The sequence below is a fragment of the Triplophysa dalaica genome, chromosome 23, assembly GCF_015846415.1.
Source record: "Triplophysa dalaica isolate WHDGS20190420 chromosome 23, ASM1584641v1, whole genome shotgun sequence".
In the NCBI taxonomy this organism is placed as follows: Eukaryota; Metazoa; Chordata; class Actinopteri; order Cypriniformes; family Nemacheilidae; genus Triplophysa; species Triplophysa dalaica.
In genome coordinates this window covers 12,273,884-12,297,319 of record NC_079564.1, presented here as the reverse complement: position 1 = coordinate 12,297,319, position 23,436 = coordinate 12,273,884, and the positions used below count along the sequence as shown (strand labels likewise).

At 36.6% G+C, this 23,436-nt stretch overlaps 1 protein-coding gene across 1 annotated transcript in view; it reads left to right on the top strand.

The window, feature by feature from the left end:
• Positions 1-18,479, top strand: part of tgfbr1b (transforming growth factor, beta receptor 1 b) — a 51,122-nt gene extending 32,643 nt beyond the window's left edge. Inside the window, exons 5-9 of the mRNA XM_056738186.1 lie at positions 637-804; positions 6,021-6,177; positions 8,318-8,442; positions 8,609-8,739; positions 13,882-18,479. Coding sequence (XP_056594164.1) covers positions 637-804; positions 6,021-6,177; positions 8,318-8,442; positions 8,609-8,739; positions 13,882-14,007 — 707 coding nt within the window. The 3' untranslated portion in view covers positions 14,008-18,479. The remainder of the gene's footprint in view (positions 1-636; positions 805-6,020; positions 6,178-8,317; positions 8,443-8,608; positions 8,740-13,881) is intronic.
• Positions 18,480-23,436: the final 4,957 nt, after the last annotated feature.

Sequence of the window (23,436 nt, the reverse complement as noted above, 5' to 3'; positions counted from 1 at the left end):
AAATTTATTATAAATAAAAAAACTAAAATAAGTATATTGCGCAAGTATTTATACCCTCACTCAAAAATTAAGGTTCATCATTTGTCATATAACTTTTTTTTTTTTTTCTGAATGCTGTACGAATATTACTTTTTTATTGCTTAAAAGTGACTCTGAACTAGTTTCCAGTATTTGAGGTCGGAAAAATACAGAGCACCTTTTCTGATATTTTCACCTGTTTCTTCATTTCTCATTTTCTGCAAATAAATGCAAATAGAAACAATATTTTTATTTGAAATTTGAGAGAATTATTGTGATGGTAGTTCACAGAATAAAACAATAAGATTATTTGACCTAAACACATACCCATAAATAGTACATTTTAAAATATTAATGTTTTCCTTTGCTGAATGTGCTTTTTTCTGCTAAAATCGTGTGATGTATAATAGAAAAGACAGATAAAACTCACCAACATTCTATCAGACTCTCTTTCTGAGAGACTTTTGGGAAGCAGGTGGCATGTGATGGTCATGTTTACACTTATGTTTGTGTTGAGCTGTTGGTAAAGTCTGCCCAGCTGATTTGAGATCTCACAAGCCATCTGGAGGTCTCTCGCTGTTTGCTTATCTGATCTGTTCTTTCTTCTCTCTCTCTCAGACAATGGAACATGGACCCAGCTGTGGCTGGTTTCAGACTACCATGAGCACGGCTCGCTCTTCGACTACTTGAATCGCTATACAGTGACCGTGGAGGGTATGATCAAGCTGTCTCTGTCCACTGCCAGCGGCCTGGCTCACCTGCACATGGAGATTGTCGGAACACAAGGTAATCATTTGGTCATCTGCTCTCATGTGGAATGCCAGAAAAAGTTAGCTTGACAACAGACATTCACACCTGCGATTGTAATGATTGTCTCTCTTTTGCCATATGAAGAAGGATTTCAACATAAACAACTTTTGTGGTAAAACAAAGTCCAAGCATTTTCCATATTTATGACTTAATTAGTAAGTCATAATAAAAGTTACAAATTATAATCTTTCCCACATTATTTTGTGTATATTTATATACAGCCAAGAAAAAATTGACTAAGAAACCATTTCTAAGACCATTTTCAGTTTTTCTGAATTTACTATTAATAGTTATTTGTTGAGGTAAAATTATAATTTTTGTTTTATTCTGTAAACTAGTAACAAATATATTTCTTTCAAATTTCAAATACAATATTGTTTCTATTTGCATTTATTTGCAGAAAATTAAAACAGGAGTAACAGGTCAAAATAACAGAAAAGATTCTCAGTTTTATTTTCAAACCTCAAATACTGCAAGTTCATATTCACTTTAGAGCAATACAACAGTTTTATTTGTACAGGTATTTAGGAAAATTTAAAACATTTACCTTATATTATATCTAATATTACAATTATGCAATTTATTTTTCACGGTTTTCATGTGTCTTGTCATTCTATCAGTCTTTCACATTGCTATTGGATGACTTTGTCACTCCTGAGGTTTGATTTTTTTTTTTTAATTCAACAGACTCTGGACTGAAATGGCCACAACACAAATGAAATTTGGAATGGTCTCTTAGTTTAAAAGTAAAATTTAAGTACAATTATGCATTACGCATGCATGACCGTAGCCAGCTATGAGGTCACCAAGGTCCGGACCTCCGTAATTAAATAAACAAAAAACCAAAGTGAAGCTCTGAATGAATAATCAGAAGTTTAAAACTCTTCTGTCTGCGTTACACAGTTCACTCTATACCATGTAAGTTGTTTATTGTCCGTGATGTAAAAGATGGATTAGTTTCACTTGATGGGGGAGACTGGTGGTGTCATCCACATTTGTTCACGTAATGAGACACTTTAGGAAGTTCTTATATTGTAGAGTTGCGAATGAGAACATTTTTTATTTTGGGCTTGTTTTTCGACGTGTGATCTCACAGCATGCCATTGTTAACTTTAACCATATAAAATGATTTCCCCAAAATAAAGTTGTTGACAGTGAAAATGCTTTGTGACTAGTTTAACTGACTAACCGAACTCATGAGGTGCTCTAGCGATAAATATTAGAGACTGTGGTCTTTTGCCTACTCATAAATGCGCCCGTCTCCCTTTCTGGATTCGAGGTTCGAGGCCCGCTCAGTGCAGGGCGAGTAGCACCAGTTACTATAGTTGTTTTGGAAAACTAGGAATTGGGTTAACTTTATTAATCATTATATTTATTGAAGTTTAATCATTTATTTCGTTTGTAATATTAGTTATAACTATTGACACCTCACTTATTTTCAAACCCTGGCTACGACCATGCACACGTGTGCACAACATTTTTTGCCCTTTTCTTCTGCAAGTACTTAACAGATAAATACACTAAAATATATATATATATATATATATAACTTGCATTCAATATTTTGTGAAGGGACATAAGGTTTAAAATCTTGAGTTACCATTACCTTAATATTACCTTCTAAAACTATCAACAATCCTTGATGTCGCCATATATCCAATAAGGCCTCACTTTTTGGATTTGTGCTGTTAAGTTTAGAAATCTCAATCGGTTCCGTTCAGAGGAATAAAGCGTACGCATGTGAATAGATTTACCTATCAATCACCTTAACGTGGCATTAAGAAGCATCTTTTGGCTCACGGTGAGTTTCCTGGGAGGCCTCAGCCTGCTTCTGTGTAGGATGTTGTCACAACATGAGCTATAGCAGATGTTAATTCATTTGCTCATTTATACCGAGCTGCTAATTCATCTTTAATCACAGACTGTGTTGATTTCCTTCATATAACGCCAGATCGATTCTTCATCTTGAAAGCCTTGTGCTTATTAAGGCTGGAATTGGAAGTTTATTTATTTTAATGGAGAAAAATTGTAGTTTGAGCGGTTGTTTATGTATCCAAATCTAAAGCATAAGCACTTGCTGATTTGAGTCTGATTTAGACGCCTTTATCACGGTCGCAGGATGAAATGGTATTTTGTAAATAATAATGTCATCAGCGGAAGCGCTTGCTGTTGTGACAGGCTTCATTTAACGCCACAGCAACTTTATTACATTGGTATAATTGAGACATAATGCCCCATTACGCTCGGAGACTGTGTCTCAATGAAGCTCTTCAAGATCAACTTAACGTAGCCTGTTGTAGTTTAAATTGTGTAACGGAGCTTTAATTTGTTCACGGCTGCTAAAAAAACGTGTGAAGTGTTACTTCGGCTCGTACTTTGTTCTGTGAAGTGGATTTGCTTTTCTTACCGCTCAAACTTTCACCATCGCCATATCTAGGGACCATAATGCCATACTGGACGTTATACGTAATAAGACTAATAAACCACCCAGAACACCGTAGCATTCCCTTCGAGCAACCAACCCCTATTAACCGCATAGCAACGGACAAGGACACCTTAGCAACCGCCCAGACTGCTTAAGCTTTTGCACAGTAAGGAATTTTCTTCACAAAATGTGAAAACGAAGGGGTTTGTCAGAAAAGTTCACATAATGCTTTGAAAGGGCAGTCATTTTCTGTGTGATCGTCACGGCTGTAATCTTTGTGTAGTTTTAGGAAGTGGAAGGAAGCATGATGATCTTCTTGTCAAGCCGTTCTGCTTATTTCCCTTATGAACTTGAAGGTTCAGAGCAGCAACACACAGCAGATACATGCTGAGGCAGCATTAAACCGACAGCGACTTTGAGCTGCGAATAATGAAAGCATTTATATAGCTCATGGGGGCACAGTGAAATGGTCCTCCAGGGAGCACAGTGTTTGTGTGCTTATGTGTGGGGGTGTACATGTACAAAAGTCTTCATCCCCCTTCATTTTATTCACATTTTGTTATGCTGCTGCCTTAACCTAAACTACTTTCTTTGTGTACTTGAATCTACACTCCATGCACGATAATGACAAAAAAACAGATTTGTGACAGCTTTGCAAATGTATTACAACTAAAATGAGAACATTGCAGAAGTATTCATACCCTTAACTCAGAAGATGGTTAAAGCACTTTTACAGACTCAAATCTTTTTAGGTATGATGTGACAAGATTTACACATCTCCATTTGCCAATGTTCTGCCATTCTTCTCCTTAGATACTTTCAAATTCAGTCAGGTTGGATGGAGATCATCAGTTGACAGACATTTTCAGGTTTCTACAGAGATGTTCAGTTGGGTTCAAGCCCAAGCACTCATTGGGCAACTCAAGGACACAGACAGAGTTGTCCATAAGCCACGCTTGCATTGTTTTACATGTGGCCTTAGGATCATTTTCATGTTGGAGAATAAACCTTCTACCCTGTCTGAGGTTTTGAAGGTTCTGGGCTAGGTTTTCATGATCATTATCTCTGTATTTTGTGTCGTTGAGCTTTTGTAGTGCCCAAGCCCCTGCAGCTGAAAAACACCCCCACATCATGATGATGATTCCACCTCAGCTTACTGTTGAGATGGTATTGCACAGGTGTGAAGCAGTGCCTGGTTTTCTCCAGACATGATGCATGAAACTCAGATTCATCAGACCAGAGAATGTTCTTTCTGATTGTTTGAAAGATTCATTGAAGTACATTTTTGCATATTTCAAGTTTTCATGCGTCTTCACGGAGTAAAGGCTTGAGTTTGGCCACTCTGCCATAAAGCCCAGATTGGTGGAGTGTTGCAGTGATGTTTCTCCCATCTCATATATGATCATGGAGCTAAATCAGACTGATCATCAGTTTCTCGGTCAACACTCTAACCAAGATCCTCCTCCATCGATGGCTCAGTTTGGACAGGAGGTCAGCTCAAGTAAGAGATCTGGTGGTTCCAAACCTCTTTTATTGAGGATTAATCGAGGCAACATGCTTCTCTGAACCTTCAGTACAGCAGATTTTTTCTCAAAAGTCTTCCCCAGATCTGTGTGTTGATACAATTCTGTCTCAGAGGTCTTCTGGCAGTTCTTTTGACCCCATTTGTCGTTTTTACTTTGATACATTTTTAGCTGTTGCACCTTTTATTGAGAAGTATGTGCCGCTCCAAATCATACTTATTCAATTTAATTTTTCACAGGTTACATTCCACTCGTATGTAGAAACATCAACAAGCAAAACGAATGATTCTGATCTAAATTTTAAGCATCTCAGAAAAGGGATGAAATGTACTTATTTCAGTGTTCAATTTATAATAAGTTGTCACAAACTTTTATTGTCATTATTGTGCATGAGTATAGGTTAATGTAGTTTAAGATAAGGCAGCAACATAACAAAATGTCAATAAAATGAAGGGAGATAAATACTTTTGCAAGGCGCTGTATATAGTGTGCACAGTCGTGACGGTGTGCGCTTGATTTTGTGTGCGTGTTTGACCTGTAAGTGTTTCTGTTCTTCATTCTTCAAGTCTTGATGGTGTGATATACTTTTATACTATTATACTATTGTTTGAATACTTTGAAATCCCATAGGATCCCCATAGGATTGTAAGGGATACTACATTTATGAAAGTATAATTGTGTCTGAACAAACCAGTTACACAATATTTGCTGTTAATGCTTCTTCGGGTTTATTTAAACCATAAAAATATGAGATGTAATGTAATGTAAAAAAAATGTTTTGACAAAAAGAAAAATATGCGTTCTATTCCAATATTTGAAATACACAGAAAAACAAACATTGAATTCAACTTTGTTAGTTATTGATGTTTGCCGATCCTCTTTTGTGGTACTATTGTGTAGTCGTTCTGAACTTTGTCTTTATAATCTATGCAAACATTTCTTTAGATAATCAAGGATATGCTTCATTTTATACACCAAACACCAATGCAATGCGAGTACAGTTGAATGCCTACTTAATAAAATCTGTAACTAAAGAGCGAAGATGTCAATACTCCAGATGTCAATTGTCACTCACAAAAATGACTAACTATTCTAGCAAAAGTTTAGCCATGATATTTACAAAAAAATATGTTTTTTTTTCTTCTAAACACATAAAACATTTGCTTCTTCACGTCTTGCATTCTTTTTCTAAAAAGGATTATTTTCCCCTCTAATTCTTCCCATATTCTCTCATTTGATTCCAGGAAAGCCTGCTATCGCCCACAGGGATTTAAAATCAAAGAACATTCTAGTCAAGAAGAACGGCACATGCTGTATCGCAGACCTGGGCTTGGCTGTGCGACACGACTCCGCCACAGATACCATCGACATCGCCCCCAATCACAGAGTGGGCACCAAAAGGTAATGATCCCCCTTTTAAGAGATTTCTTCCGTTCCTTCATGTGTTCCTCACTTTACTCTGGATGGCGCTTCTGCCTGTGTCTCTCCTTTGCTAACTCCAGCTTTAATCCTCCTAGTAGCATGGCCTTGTAAACGTTTCTGTTTAGCGTGTTGACAGAATGTTTATATGCTCTCCTACTTGTAAGTCTGCCAAATTAATGAATTAGTGAATTACTACATTAAATTTTATAACCAGTTGTTGAAATGTATTGTGGGTGAGTGGTGCACCTCCATCTCCTCAGGCTTAACTATCACTTCCAGTATGTGAGGTGAAACTACTTTGTGGATTTTTGTCATTTTTATTTTGTTCGGATCAGGTTTTTCTATGTTATTGTTTATTGATATTTTAGCCATAGTTTTGGCTTTTAATTTGGTAAATATAGTCAATTAAAATTGCTGATCTTAGTCTTTACTGGTAGCTCAAAGCATAAATATAGCCAAATAGCATTAAATTATATTTGACATATTTTTAACAGATGCAATTGTAGTGATCTGCGGGTGTAGTGTTGTCTCTTTGGTAAGATGGAATGTTATTTCCTGAGTGTGACGTGATGTGAAATTCTGTTATTTACTCGCGCTTGTGTAATTTCGTACCTGTATAAATGACTTTGTTCCGATGAACACAGATATTTGGAAGAATGTTAGTCATTTAAAGTTCAGGGGTATCTTTGACTATTATAGTAGGAAGAATTAAATGGCAGTCAAAGGTGCCCGAGAACTCTTTGTTTTCCTAAATTCTTCAAAATATTTTTTTGTGTTCAACAAAATAAAAAAGTGTGTTCCTACTATGGTACTGGACGATGTCCCAGAACTTGATAACATTCTTCTAAATATCTTTCTCTGTGTTCATCAGAACAAAGAAATGTATACAGGTTTGAAACAACCTGAGGGTGAGTAAATGACAGATTTTTCATTTTTGGATGAACTATCCCTTTAATCTACCTCTTATACTGTTTGTGGTAGACTCTTACGGCAGATTTATACAAATATGAATAATTAAACGTCAAGTGCCCTTAGCATTTTTGCTTCAAATTGAATTAGCGTGTTAAAACTCATTTGCCTTAAATATAAAATGTCTAAAAGAAAGGCATAAAGTTAATGTGGTCTTTACTTCTTGTAGTTGGAAGAGATTCTCAGAGAGCAACAGGAGGCCGGGCATCGTCACAAGTTTAGTTGTAGATGTTGGATAACCCAGCTACTATCTGGGCTCACGGCCAGAACTCCACCCCACCGGCCCATGAATGTGTTGAAAAGAAACTGACTCACCCTCCTGATTTTTTCACTCAGATTAGTCCTTCTAATGCCCTTGCTTCCTGTGCAAGACTTCACCTAACATATCAACCAACTCGTGTTATTCGCCCCTCTTGGCACAACAGCGGCATGACGCATCAAAGCATCTGTAAAAGGCTTTTGTTACATTTCTCAGCCATATTTAAATCACTAAAGCCCAGCGAGTAACTGTGTTAAAAAAATGGGTTTGAGTGCATTTACATCCTTGTTTCATGGCATCAGCATTATATATACAGTATTTTTCTTCCAAAAGCGTTTCCAGGGTACTTTTTTTAGATGTGGTGTCTAACCTTTTTAAATCATGTAATGCGACATAAACTAAACCACATAAATGCATAATTTAATGCAACATTGCAGCAATTTGACATTTAATGCAACAATGCAGTAAACTAAATTAAAACCAGAATAGACTGGTGTAAAATGTCTCTCCGCACTGTAAAATAATTATGACTATCATAATTGTAAAATGAATTATTTCAATAAAGAAAAAAAATCATTTTTAATGTGCAATGGGAAAGGCTTTAACGGTGCTTTTTAAATGATTTATAGATTCATTTTCTACATACAGTTATACCCCAAATACCGCTGATTTCCTGCTTTCTCACAAGCAGTTGTGTTGTGCTGTTTTGCACTTCTTGGTCCTTGAGGAAACTACATTTAGTTTCTCTTACACACCTGTGCAAATGCTGAATAAAGGAACCTAAAAAAATCCAGTGTTTTAGTGTGCAGAAATCTAGCACAGCTCAGGATTATGATCATTTTGCTTTGTATGAATCAAGTCTAAAAGCTGTTCAATTGACTCTTTCAACAGGTATATGGCTCCAGAGGTGCTTGATGATTCCATAAATATGAAGCATTTTGAGCCTTTTAAAAGGGCAGACATCTACGCTATGGGTCTGGTCTTCTGGGAAATTGCAAGCAGATGTTCAGTTGGAGGTAATACGTTCTACTTCAAATACCGACTTTACATTATACCATTTTTAGCAGTTCCCATTTTGCCGTTCAGTCTCATTAGTGGTGTCATAACATAAGACACAATGTACAGTACTGTGTTGTTTTTGGTGGCTTTGTGCCGGCGGATTTTTAACTAGTTTCTCCGCAGGCATTCATGAAGACTACCAGCTGCCATACTATGATCTGGTGCAGTCCGACCCCTCGGTGGAGGACATGAGGAAAGTGGTGTGCGAACAAAAATTACGGCCGAACATTCCAAACAGGTGGCAGAGCTGTGAGGTACGCATACTTTGAGCAATAAAATGACACAAGTGGATGAGAACATTAAACCTAATATCTAATGCAGATACATTCCTTTATAAAGTGTGGCTTGGCGAGACATCAATTCTGTCATCATTTATTCGCCCTCATGTCTCCAAACCTGCATGACCTTATTTCTGCAGAACATAAAAGAAGATATTTCGAAGAATGTGTGTCACCAAACAACATGGGCCTCCATTGACTTCCATTGTGTGGACACAAAACCACAGAGGCTTTCTCAAAATATCTTCTTTTGTGTTCCACATGAGTCCCATATAGATTTTAAATGACAAGAGGGTGAATAAACAATGACAGCATTTTTATTTTCGTTGAACTGCCTCTTTTAGTGTCCAAAGATATCTTTGGGGCCACTGTTCGTACTTGGTTTACCTTTCATAAAATACATCCTCTTTATCCAGACAGAAGAATTTTAATTTCCTCTTGTAGATCAATAAAGGTAATTTTCCAGCATTTCATTACAGCGTACACAAATCTGCCCTCTCTTTGGGGATAATCACATCACAGCGTTCCCCTGGCAGCCGAAGAAGCATTACTGAATCTTAATAGCGCCGTTTAAAATCCCACGTCTGTGCGCTCTGCTGTTATTGGAAACACGACGATCCTCCGTCCGAACAAACCACGGTCCTCAAGGGAAGCGGCGTTAGAAAAGTACTGTGGTATTTTCACAGGTCTCAGATTTCCCGTTTGTATTGCAAAGCGTTCATGAAACGTTCGCCAGACAGGAAGTGACACAATTTGATTGGATTTGATCCACAATAACGCAGCCCTGTAATCTAATCGTTCTCAGCCATATGAAGACGTCTCTTCATCTTCCCTTTCGTTCTTATTAATAGATACACCGGCTGATGTTTCTTCTTCCCAACGGGTGTTGGAGGACTGTGGTGTTAGTGCGTGACTCAGCAACGGTTCAAGTGACATTTAATGTTTGCCGTTTTAAGCAGATGGTATTTCTGCATTCTGATCATGTTTACGGGATAGAAATGCAGGAGAAGATATTTTGAGAAATGTCTCTGTGGTATTGTGTCCATGTAATGGAAGTCAATGGGGTGAAGTGTTGTTGGGTTACTAACGTTCTTCTAAATATCTTCTTTTGTGTTCTGATGAAGAAAGAAAATCATATCCAAAACTTGTTTCTCCGGCTTAATTTTCGTACTAGAAAGATGACCTTATAAACTGCATAATTGTTTTAAATTGGTAAACCACATTGGGATTCGAGATGGATAACAGAAAGCACGTTTGCGTGTGGTAACATGGTTCTGTCTTTCCTGCGTGAGGCGAAAACAAAATATTTCATTTGCATTCTGTGCCTTGCTCTCACACCGCGAGTAGAAAGTGGGCATGAGTAATTGCCCCTAAGAGAGCTCAAATCTCTTTAGAGATCGCTGTGCATTTTGTACGCTGGCAACACTGCGTCGAATATAAAAAGCTCTTTTGCTTGGATGTAATTTGTATCCAATAAAAATCCCGGCAATGAGAAGATCTGTTGAAGCCGCGCTCTGTCAAATGCTCCTGAAAGCTTCACTTTATTAAGGGCACTTAGAAGAGCATTTCTGCTGCAGTTGTTAAGAGATGATGTGCAAATAATGGAAAGAGGGCAACGGTGTCGTATTAGTATCTATTCTAGCATGTGTTGGCTGGTGTGATCCCTGCCGTGGAATATTGAGATACTTGACAGTGCGCTAAAAAGTGTGTGGTGTTTAATTCGATACAAGAAAATACATGAGAGTTTATGTAACTTATGATAAACAACATTGAAATGCACTTTTCACTGACTCAGGGCTATACGTTAACTTTTTTGCATTTAGCACCGGTGCTACAGAGGTTTGAAGTTTTGTATCACAGGCCGAACGGTTGTAGCACAGGTATACGTTTGTTATCATATTTAAAGTGGAGGTCATCACATAAATAGACAGGTAATTGAAAAAGGACAGTCACGTTACACAATTTGATAATTTTTTGTTTTCCCCAAATTAGTATTCTCCTTTTTACTTCTTCTGAGTTCTGTATTTTCAATGCTTTACAATACAGTAGTAAATACATTTGTCCATAAAAATACTGCATTAAGATGCAGTAAAATTCTTGTGTACTATAGTATATTTGTATATTTCTTTTAAAATCATGTTTTTTTATTGTGCATTCCAATTAATATCAATCACACTGTAGTTTGTTGGTTTTGATTTAAGCCATATCAAATTAAACAATACAGATATCTAACACAATAAAAACATGTTAACATAATAAAAGAGTTATCTCATTTTGGAACCAAACACTTCATTTGAACGTTAGTATAGTAAATATTAAAGTATACTTTAGTACTTACTACAGTTTATAAATTTACCGGAAGTTAATTATTTTATCATCTAGTTCAAATTATGCTGACTTTTATTTTGGCGGGTCGTCGCAAAGACGCTTGAGTTTCAGTGTGTTTGTGTTTGACAGTAGCTTCACTCAAACAGTGAAATGCTCGTAAAATAAATTAACAACAGCTCTGTGTATGAAGTTCATGTCCCCGTATAGTAAGATACACACAAATCCACAAGTGTCAGGCTTGTAACATGTTAAAGTGAAACTCATTCACTCATAGACACGCAGAACAAGCAGAGGTCAAATTTTAATAGTAGAATTCCGCTGTCGTGATTCCTTCCGTGTTTTACCACATTGCGCAGATCATAGTACTCAATGCAGTCGGAAAACAAGTTTTAATTGCATAAACTAAATAATAACGAATACAAATAGTGGTGCGCCATTAGTTAACCTCACACAAGAACACGCACAACAACACACGCACTTCACACATACAGCGACTCTGTCTAATGCACTTGCCAAACTGTATCGCACGGGTGCTACACTATTACATTTATTATTAGCGCAGACTGATATTTTCGTAGTATGTCGCTCTGTACAGCCCTGTGACTGCTGTTAGCGTTTGTATGCGTTTGTCTTAGCTATGCTTGTATGAATTTTTTGAGAATGTTTAGTCTATTTTTTCTGATTTCACAGACACTCAAAAAAAGAAAGGATTCTTTCAATCTGTAGGATTGTTTCTGTATATAGAAATCGCTCATGGTTTAATTCATCATTCTTTTGTAGGTAGATTTTTTAAATGTTTTTATTTCCAAGAAATGCCCTAATAAATTGTTAAACTGTGTAATTCATTTCCTTTTGTCCTAACCAGTCATGCGTTCTTATAAGCTGTTGTTATGAGACATAAGTGTTTTTCTTGTAAGTGATGTCTAAGGCGTACGTTTTGATGGTACAGTAACTGAACATTTGAAATTACTGAACTGTTAAAAGTCCCATCTGGCATAGAGGAGTGAATAAAGTAGGAATTTAGAAAGCCTTCCATCAGTTTCAAACGATCTCCAAATACAGCGTTATATCCACCGTTTATATAACATCCATCACTAAAATGCCGTCAACAAAAACACACACCTCACTATAGCAAGAGTAACAAGCTGCAGCTGCAGCCCCCACAGCGCAGCCAATCTGGACGCAGCGCATCCAATCTTGATGGAAAGTGGGTCTCACATGTCGGTAAAGGCGTGGGCGGGCTATTTCTTACGCCTTGCCGAGAATCACCTAATAAGGGACTAAGAAAAGTTATTACGAAACGGATTTTCAGCTTCGAAAAAATTGTTCCGAAACATTTAATAACGCTGAGGGAATGTATCGAGCACAGAAATACTACTTCATACGCCCAACTCGTTTTTAGAGAAGTTGACCATGTCAAACATGAGAAGACAGCACGTTTAACATTGTAAAGAAGTCAGAACGTATGAAACACCCTTTAACATTGGCAGCCTAATGCATTCTGTTTAAAATGGCTCACTTTTATATGAACATAACATGTATGATACTTCAATACTTATCCTGACATGGGTTGAAGTGAAATGAAGGCAAAACTGACTTTTCCCCAAAATTCATACTGATGGTTCAACTTAGAAATCATTATTATAAGCTTACCTTTGTGAATGGGAGCAAGAAAGGGCCCAAGAAACACAGAAAATTCCCCTAACGTTTGTTTTTGGTAGCCTTTGTTATTTTAGGGAATTTTTTATAATGTTAAAAGGGCTTTTGACCAGTTTTATTTTTCACAACAAGAAAATGATGTTCCCAGATGATTGCAAAGTGTTTTTTTTATCATCTGAAAATAACATGCACTCAACGTTCCCTGGTGGTTGTTTTTTTGCAACCAGAAACCAATGTCCCCAGACTGTTGCAGGGTGTTTTTTTTTAAATCACCTGAAAATAACTTAAACACAATGTTACCTAATGGGTATTTCTTGGTTATTTTTTGCAAGCAAGTTATTTTTTGTGAAATAGTGAATAATAAAACTTAATAATAATCTAGGTTTAAGAAAAATGAGTAAAATATGAGTCAAGAATTTACTTTACTTTTTCAGATCCTCACTGCAAATCGGTTATAAGTAAATCCATTAAATGTAATGTAGGGCAATGTTCTGGAAACGTTTGTTTTGGGTTCCCAGAAGGTTTGATTTTCGTTATCTTCACGGATATAAAACATTAGTACAGGAAAACGTTCTGGAAACAAAACAAACTACTGTTCCAGGAATGTTCTGTTTACCAAAAATTGTGAGTTCGGGGAGACCATTTTCAACACTGATCATTTACGCATTTGCTCAAAAATATGTTGCTTATTTTTGAAGAAGTTCTTTTGAAAAGGTCATATATTGCAGCTTTAATGGGATCACCCAGAAAGGAAAATTCCGTCATCATTTGCTCACTTTCATGTCATTTCAAACCTTTATGACTGTATAACCTGTATTCACTTCTATTGTATGAAGACAAAACTAATGGAAGTCAATGGGCACCGCAGTTGTTTGGTCACCGACAATGTTCTAAATATCATCTTTTGTGTTCTGCAAAATAAAAAAAGTCATAAAGGTTTAAATTGACACGAGGGTGTGTAAGGCAAACTATTCCTTTAAACAAAAGTCTGTGTATTGTTATATTTATGTCAAGGGACTTCAATACCAAACATCAAATCATTTTCCTTCGGACTCAACCCCATGACTTTAAGGTTGCAATTGTACAGCTCTACCAGTTAATCTACATTGACATCTTCCCTTGCATTTTCAGGCTCTACGGGTCATGGCCAAGATCATGAGAGAATGCTGGTACGCCAACGGAGCCGCCCGTCTCACGGCCCTGCGCATCAAAAAGACCCTGTCCCAGCTCAGCCAGCAGGAGGGAATTAAAATGTAGGCCAGTCGGCACGGGACATCTCTCGACTTGCCGTTTCAAACATTGACGCTGATTACACTGGTTATCGGTACCTTTATCACTATCCTTTATTATCGCATCACACTCTGTTCTCAAAAGAGGACGTGAGCACTTTGAATGACGTTTGCCGTTTGTTTTCGCATCTTTCCACTCGGTCTTAAACACCGGCGGGCGTGGACTTCGCAGCGCCCACGATGTAATAACCCAAAACCTCTGGTAGGGAAACATTGATAGGCTGACCCTGAGGATCATGGGAAATTACGTTTAAGTGCGAGCACAGCACCGGATTCCAGCATGGCAGTTACTTAGCCTCTTGGGTGCTGGGTTAACAGAAGAAGGATTTTTTATATTTATACACGTTTGCCTGCGGCTGGATAGATTCGAAGTTTTGTTCTTTTTCTCCCATGGAGGTCTGACTATTTGAGTTCTGTGGGACCTTATTTTTGCACCTTGTATTTTCTTTCTGCATATCACTGCTGTTCTTCAGGTCAGGTACATGTTTTTCACGTTGTGTGGGTCTTCTTTTATTTGTTGCAAAACAAAACTGGACACGACCTCATTCAGTCTAGGCGAACATGCTGTGACATATGCAATATAGAGAAAAGTTATCGACTTTATATTTTTACTGCTCTGCTACAACAACTTCAACTACGATGACAACCATGCCTTCCAAGCCAGGTGTTACCAGAAAGTGCCACTGCTTTGAACCAACCCACCCTCACGGTGTGAGCCGGCCCCTTTCGGTCGCCGTCGGTCTAAACGTATCCGTGAAGGTTCTTCAGGAGTCTCTTATGCACACGGAGCAAAAGGGGCCACCACACTGGAATTCTGCTGGTGCCATTCTTTATCATTTCTGCCTCTTCATCGTCTTCATCGATGCAGCACCGAGGGATGTAACAACCATCCAGACCTCTTCTCATTTTACCGATTCTGTTTTACGGACAACATGAAAAAGCTGCACATGGTGAGCCAATGACTGACCCGAGTACTCTGTTGGTGCTGCGATTGGACACCTGTCTTTGTACTTTCGTTTGATTGGTCTGAGCGGAGATCCGTGGAAGCGTGGGCCAGTATGTTTCAGCACAGGAGCTTCATCTACATCAAGGAACTGTAGCTTGATGCAAAAAAAGTCTGGCAATGGACAACATGACCACCAGACTGCTGAATGGTTGGCTTTTGAGAAACAAGCACGGAACATTAAAAGTAAAATGTAATTGCATTAAAAAAAGCATTAAACACAGGTTCTCAATGATTAGAATGTTAGACACTTGCGTTCTCGGTGTATAAAGACGGTACAGTACATTCAGATAAATATAGCAAATGGATATTCACTAAGCCATAGGTTTTCTAGCAGAATGTAAAAAAGGAAATCAATTCAAAGACTGCTAAACATTTTGAGCTTAAGGGACCAATCGAACAAGTCGAGGTTGTTTTGTTTTGTTGTAAAACGGTGTGTTTGGTTTGAGGTCAATGCTGTATGTAACAGAGTACATAAATGTAGCACCAGTTTATGTGTCTCTATGGAGGTGAGCCGGACAAACCCGCTGTCTCAAGTGTCAAAGCTGGATGATATTTAATAGCGTTTTTTTTCCATGAATGAAGACCGAAACGGCGCTCTTAACTTGACTCAACAAGATTCTGTTGTCTTTATTTTCGAAAGGTATCCATTTCTTGTGTTATCATCCCTTCTTTAGCTTTGAATGGAATCTATCACCAGTGGCTTTGTTTTCAGATTTATTTATAATAGATAAAGACTGTTAGTTTTCTTTCAGTTTGCTTTAGCAGTAAGGTTTGTTATCTTTGCTGGTCAAGTTTTGGTCTTGTGTCTGCTGCTGTGCATTGCAAGTTTCTCTGCTGGAGCAGGTGAAGGACACACGAGTTTCTATTTTCAGAAGAAGCAAAAAGCCCTGATTGTATTTTGAAATTTTCTTTGCATCCATTTTGTTTACGTAGGACATTTCTTTTAAATATGTTTTCCCCTTGTGAGTATAATTTATTGAATGAAACCACAGATGTGATCGTTAATGTTGTGTCAAGTCTTTCAAAATGAACACAATTACGTGTTATGACTTTAAAGGAACAGTTCACCTAAAAATGAAAATTCTGTTTTCATTTACTCGCCCGCAAGTTGGTCCAAATGTGTCTAAATTTCTCGATGAACCGGGAGAAAGATATTTGGAAAAATGCTTGTAACTAAACAGATCTGGGCCACCATTGACTACCATAGAAGGAAAAATTGCTTTATAAATTTCTTTATTCTGTTGAAGATATTTAGAGGAATGTAGGAAAGCAAACCGTTCTGGTGCACTTTTGACTGCCATTATATTTTTCCTACTATGGGAGTCAATGGTGACTAAGAACTGTTTGGTCATAAGCATTCTTTAAAATATCTTTCTCTGTGTTCAACCAAACAAAGAAATTTCCAGATCTGGAACAACTCGAGGGTAACCGACGATAACCGAATGTTTATTTGTGGGGTGAACCGTCCCTTTAAAGGCTTGTTTGAACCGACATTGTTAAGGGTGCCAGTCGCTTGTATTGAAAGTATTACGGTGTGTTACTGCTCGATCATCGGACGCTGTCACTCGGAGACCCAATGAGATGTTCATACAGTAAATGACTCCTACATGTTGAAAATTCCTGAATGAAGTACTTTTCTAACGTGTGGATAGGAAGTATTGTCTATAAATAATGTGTAAATGTACATAAATATGTATGTATGTATGTGTCTGGCTGGTCGCTTCACGCCTTGTACAGAGTTTAATGGAAAAATTGAATTGAGGAGATTAAAGTGTAAATTAAACCCAATTGCAAAGTAAAGCAATGAACGTTAATGTCAGAGGAGGACGTAAGCTAAAAGGGAAAATCCGTTTTTAAAGTTAATATGGTTTCAGGGAATGTAACTGGGGAAGCAATTGGCGTCAGTCATGATGTTGACACATGACACATCGCCGGCAGCATTTAGTTTTACATGTTAAAAAACGTTTCTTTATATCATGCAGTTTTCCTGTAACCTATGAAGGCCAGCTATAACTTGACTGAAAAACCATACCGTTGCACTTCTGGTTCCACGCGAACGGGCGAGGCCCCAAGGCGCCTTTTAAACAGTCCATTCCTATTTAGTGTAGCTCAGTTTTTCTACTTGTCAGAATTTAGAGAATGGGCTATTTGAGACGCACTTGACGTCTCGTCCTCTAGCAGCTAACATCTCTGTCGAACATCTGTGCCTCCTCCAAACTCATTTGCAGCGTTGGGTTAACGGGAAGGGTTCATTGAAGGTGGCCGTGTTTTCAGTAGCAGAAACGTTGCGTCGGGTCCCCTTATTTGAGCCAGACTCCAGAACTTTTGGTTAGTAATTCTAAACCTGCGATGGCGAATTATGCAAATGTTTCACACTATGACGCACAAACTTGTTTTATTACACACTGTCAGGAACTTATCCTATAAGTTATCACGATACTGTTGGGCCTAGATGTAAATGTCTCGTGTGACAGACGTGAATGTTAACAGCTCAACATTCCCACATACAGCACAATTTACATCATTTATTTTTAGGTCACCAGTATGCCATTTTTTTTTTTTAAGAGGGTGTCGTGAAAATACACGGGTCTTTTACTTGTTTATGCAAATTTACAGGGTCACGCAGACCTCAGGCTCTCCGCTAGCAATCGCTTTTTTTTGTTTGATTGTACTGCTATGCCAATATCCGGACACTGTGAGAAAGGCCCTTGTCGGACGGTGACCCGGCAGCACCAAAAATGACGTTCAGTTTGCTGGCCAGCGAGGATTTGATACAAACGTGTTGGAATAAAAGCACAGAGCATTTCATTTAAAGGAACATGAAGTCTGGGTCATTTAAGGGGAGCGGTGAGATAAGAAGTTACCCATGGTGCATTGTTCTTGGTCAGCGTGTGTGGCTGCTGATAGGTTGTGGGATGGTGACGTAAAGCTTTATCGTGTTGTATTTGGTGCCTAAGTTTGACATGTTTTTTTTTTGTATTCCACTGAGAATGGTGCACTGCATGGGACTTATTTCTAAGGGTTGCATCATCTGTTTTTAAAAAAAAGAGATATTTAAAGAAGAAAAAAAAGAGATATAATTTCAATACATTTTAAAAAGGTCAAAACGTCATGAGAAAAAATACCTCCTCTGAAGACCAATGTGTTTTTACCTCACTGTACTGTATATATTTGATTTGTTTACTTTTTGTTCTTTTAATGCTAAAAGTGACATTTTATGTCCGTGGTACTTGTCAATAGTGTCGTATTATTGTCCAGACAGTATATATTCCTTCTTTAAACCATTGTTTGGTTTGATTTTTTTCGTTTGTTCTGTATGGATTACAAGTGCTTTATGATGTCATACTATATCCTTTAATGCCTCCTCCTCAGCTGTATAGGAAATGCCTTGTACTGTTTCTTTTCCAAAAAAATAAATAAAAAAAGTTGGATAAGACGTGTGGGGAGTTTCACAGATTCTGCATTACAGTGACCTGCTTGAATTCTGGAGCATTATGTACAGTTTTGACTTTTTATAGCGTGTATTGACGTACACATGAACTGCATCATAGAGGAGTGACGCTCAGTGTGTCTTTCGAACATAGTGGATTAGAGATGGGTGTGAATAAAATTGTTAAAAATGTAAATGTACTGTTGTTTTATTTTTAACAGATTTTCATGTGTAATACCCAAGAACTTTCATGTCTTTCACATATTTTTGAGAAACGGTCAAAAACCATCAAATTACAGAAAATATGGCAAATTTACAAGAAAAAACTTTTTTTTTGCCTATTTCTGTTTTTTTTTTACAGTAATTTATTCTAAAGACACGTGGAGAAACATTCATCAAGTTAAAATTCATCTTTGTAGATCCCCTGTTTTTCAAGAAACTGCGTGTAACTATACTGAGCTATAAGGAGAGAAAAAAATAACAATTACTCAAATTGTTAAGAAATTGGGTAGGACTTTATTATAAAGTACATGAATGTGCCATGTATAATAATTTTTGTACAATACTATTGCTGTTAAAAAAGATTCTGGTTTTGCACTCATGTAGGCTCTACACGTCCTCATCGATTTGCCTGTAAATATGCAATATCGTGTAATGCCAAAGTTCAATTGTGCATGCATATGAGACGCCAATGTTTGATTCCACCTCGGTGTAGAGCAGCCGATTTGACACGAATTACAAATTGCAGTTTAATATGCAGTTAAAAATTGCAGTATCGTATGCACACAAAATACACGCATTGTGTGGAAGCACAATTGAACTTTGGCGTACTTATTACACGATATTGCAATAGCATGTGCTATTTATACGCAATTGATGAGAATGGGCTCCTAATCCGTTGACTTGCGTCTCAAGAGAAGAAAAGTGCTATTTATGATGAGATGAATCTAATTGTGAAACGTGTTATAAATTATAAAAATTATAACGATTCAAGTTTCTTTCCAAACCACAAGAAATTTTAAAATCCTTTTTATAGGTTTCTTTCAAATAATTCTTTGCTCACTACTGCTGATAAGATATCTTCCTTACCCATACCTGCCCTTTGGAGTTTATAGATCAAATGAGAAGAACATCTGCCAAATTGCAGAAGATTAACGGTAGAAAAAAAGCATTAACATGTTAGGCAGAAACTTTGGTTTATACCACCAGAACATGAGAGGTTAAAGGTTACATTTCCTTATATTACAATATTTGTATGAATGTTATTTTATTGGATGAGAAATGCAAAACTAAGTACATTATTTATAAATATAATTTCAAGGATTAGGTTTTAACTTTTTTAATAAATAAATAAAAAACATTTCTTAAAACTTGTATCATTTATTTGTATGTTTAAAATTGTATTTTGATATATACAGTTAAAACATAACTAGTTTTCCCATATACAGTACACCGAACAAAACACATGTAACCTATTTGGACTAGTCTTACAAGTTATTCATCTAATATTTTCCTTCAAGACTCATAACATCTTAAAGTCCTTTATATAAAAAGGAAGTTTGGTCTAATTTAAATCTCAAAAGTAATATGGTTCTTTAATAATTGATAGTCAGTCAGACTAGTTGTTAAGACACAGTCTTATTTAGATGAAATATTTGTATACATTTAATTGCTATCTGATAAGAAGCCTTCACTGTAAAAAAAAATTATATATTGGAAAGAATCGGGAAAATTATTTTGTATAGATCCAATAATTTTGGGAGAAATAAATTACGGTATATTGCTGTTTTTCCAGTTTAAAGAAATGTTTTTTTTACTGTTGTTTAGTCCTTTAGTTTTGACATGTCAACTTCAGCCCCTCCTCCCATCTCTAATTAACAGGTCAATTGATTGTGAAGTGTTTTAGAAATTGAGAGGGAGCCCAGTGTCCTGCCGCATCTATAGCACCAATCGATACTTGTTACGCTGCCAATTATACTGTCACTTCCAGCTGACCCATTCAGATATTCTTCAGTAAACTCAAACTGACAGTGAAAATGTGTTGTTTCACTCTCCTTTTATGGATTTTTTATTAGCTTAGATATCCGTTTCCTTCATTTAGAGAGGATTAGATGCACTCCACTACATTTGATAAAAGACACGCTTAAAATAACAGGCCGAATTCTCACTTCACCTCATTGTTTTTCACTTTTCTTTGACGACATTATAACCACAGATATTTGAGAAATTTCCCACTAACAGTATCTATTTGTTATTTCAGTGTACATTTTCTGCATATTAGCTGACAGAAGCGATTAACTTGAAGCTAGATCTGAACCCCTGGGTTAGTAAAGTAGATCGAACTGGATTTTGTAACATTGTAGTATAAATTATGTCAAAGGTTTATAACATCATTCAATGAGATAGATTTGGGTCATTTTGTACACACGTTTGTCCTGCCACATCAGTTGCTTTGAGACACAAATCAGATGTTTTTGATTGAACCAGACAGACCATTAAAAGAAGAAAAGCAATAACAAAAAAACAACTTATACTTAAAAGCTGCAATGCATGTCACAGGCTTGAACAAAGCTGTGATGAGGTGTGACAGACATTTGATTCTATTGTACTTGGAGTGTTATGTCTATCTGTAGCCCAAAATAGCTCAAAGGTTCGTCCAGCTGCAGCTGACAATGATAAATCTCTTTTCTGCTCGCATGTTTCTCCAAAAGCAGGAGTTTGTTAAAAACTATGCTGACGAAGAAAATATGCAACGGTGTTGAAGAATCGATTGTGTTAGTGTGTTTGTGCTGAATAAGGAGTGAACTCTATTCCTTATTTAATAGGTATGCGTGTTCTTAACAGCTTGTAAATCAAATCAAAAAATATTTATTTGAAAATGTAAATATGTAGTTTGGACAAAAAAACAGTTTATCTATGGAAGCCCAACAAGTGTGTGTGTGATTTACTAAAGGTCAGTCTCCAAGCTTTACCTCAGGGCTTCTAAAAGATTTAACAGGCTTAGAAAGATTGAGTCTGTTTATGTTTGTAAGCTGCAGTGTTTCACACAGAAACCTGCTTTATTACATTTAATTGGCCTACCTGCCTGAAAGAAGCGAATTAAACACGAACTTCCCCAGCAGGGGGCACTGTTGTCCTTTAAATGTACTGTTGTTCAGCTCTTTTGAGAATTCTGCATGTTTGTAAGGTACATTGTATATTTTTGCAAACATCTGATATACATTTGCTTGAGTGAGTTTTGGAAGTCATTATTTTGCTTAATATTTTGATATTATACAAATGCCATTTTACACACAACACAAACATCTACTATATATATATATATATATATATATATATATAAATTTCAATTTAATATATATCTTCATATCGAAATATATGTATAAATATTAAAATATATATTTTTTTGTGAATTTTGTCCACCTACTGTAGCTAACATTACGATATTTTGTAAGGGTAAGGGTTATTTGTTGTTTTCCTTTGTTTGTTTAGCTTTCCTATACTTTCATTGCAATAAAGAGCCACATTCCCGTACATACATAACACAAAAATGCAATATGCTGTAAGGATTCTTTAATAGGGGAAAAATAACTTTAAAATAATTCAACAAGGACGTTATAAAGCATTTATTGCACTTTATTACATCTCCAAAGAGTTTGGGATTGAGATTACACCCAGATTTCTTTGTGTGTTTTGTTTACTATGCCCGTGGGTTTAAGGCACATCATTTTCTAATACAGAATAGCAAAAGATGTTTGCAACTTTCTTCAGAATCCAACAATAGGGCCACTTCTCAACTTTATGTTTCCGTGGTGACATTTTAAAATTGGGTATTGAAAATGAATTTACAGAGCAATAACCTTCATCAATTTCCACTGCCTAAGATGTGAGATGTACTATATATCTCCTCATGAGGTATGTGTCTTGTTTACGAATTAAATAATTGCTACACCTTGTGACCTTTACCACATCAGAATATAGAATTGCTGTCCATGTTGATCATGTGGAGACTGCAAACAAGCACATAGAGTAAACAGTCTCTTTCAGAGCAGAGAAAGAGGTTAAATATTCATGATGAACTGAGACTGACGCAGAAAATCTGAGATTTTAGAGAAAGGTTATTTGACAAAGAGATATATAGGTGGTTTCCTATTTCCTCATTCACAAAAGGATTTTCTTCATAATCATTTAAATTTCTAATTTGAATAAAGCCATGATAATACATCTATGATGTCAACATTTGAAGACTGGCTTCAACACAAACTATGTTATGAAGCTGGATGTAATTGAATCCATCTGTTTCACAATTTTTTAAATTTGCATTTGCATACATGTCCTGAAATCACAGATTTTATTGAACACCACTGTATAATTACAATTGAAGTATCGCTTTTAAAAATTAAATTTAAGGTTTGCATTTCATAAACTTACAAAATAAAGTTGAAACTGGTTAATCCATTTTGATGAGTTAAAATTATGGAAAAACATATTTTTGTACACACTACTTTACTGTATGTGTGCATGACAGCATGTACAGCTGCGATATGAGGACATGATCTCTGGGTAAACAGCATGGCCTTTAGGATGAAAGAATCAGAAAGGAAATGTAATAGCTTGTGCGAGGGAGGATTATGGGATAGAGCCAACAGTCAGGCACTGAACAAAAGCCATTAATCATAGAGTGACATTCAGTTTATGATAAACACAGTGGCATAGCTCCAAGTGGCCCTGGAAATTACTTCGTTTGGGATAGAGGCCAGATAGGACAGTAAGTCAACAATATATAGGATGTGATTGAGAAAAGCCTTTGGGATGATATGAACTAATGAACTGGACTGGAGTGTTATCACATATTCGTCTAAAACTGTACAATTAATCATACGTTTCAGAAACAAACTGACATTTCTCGATCAGCTAAATGTTACAAAATAGAATTAAAAACCCCTCAATGATGTTTGGAG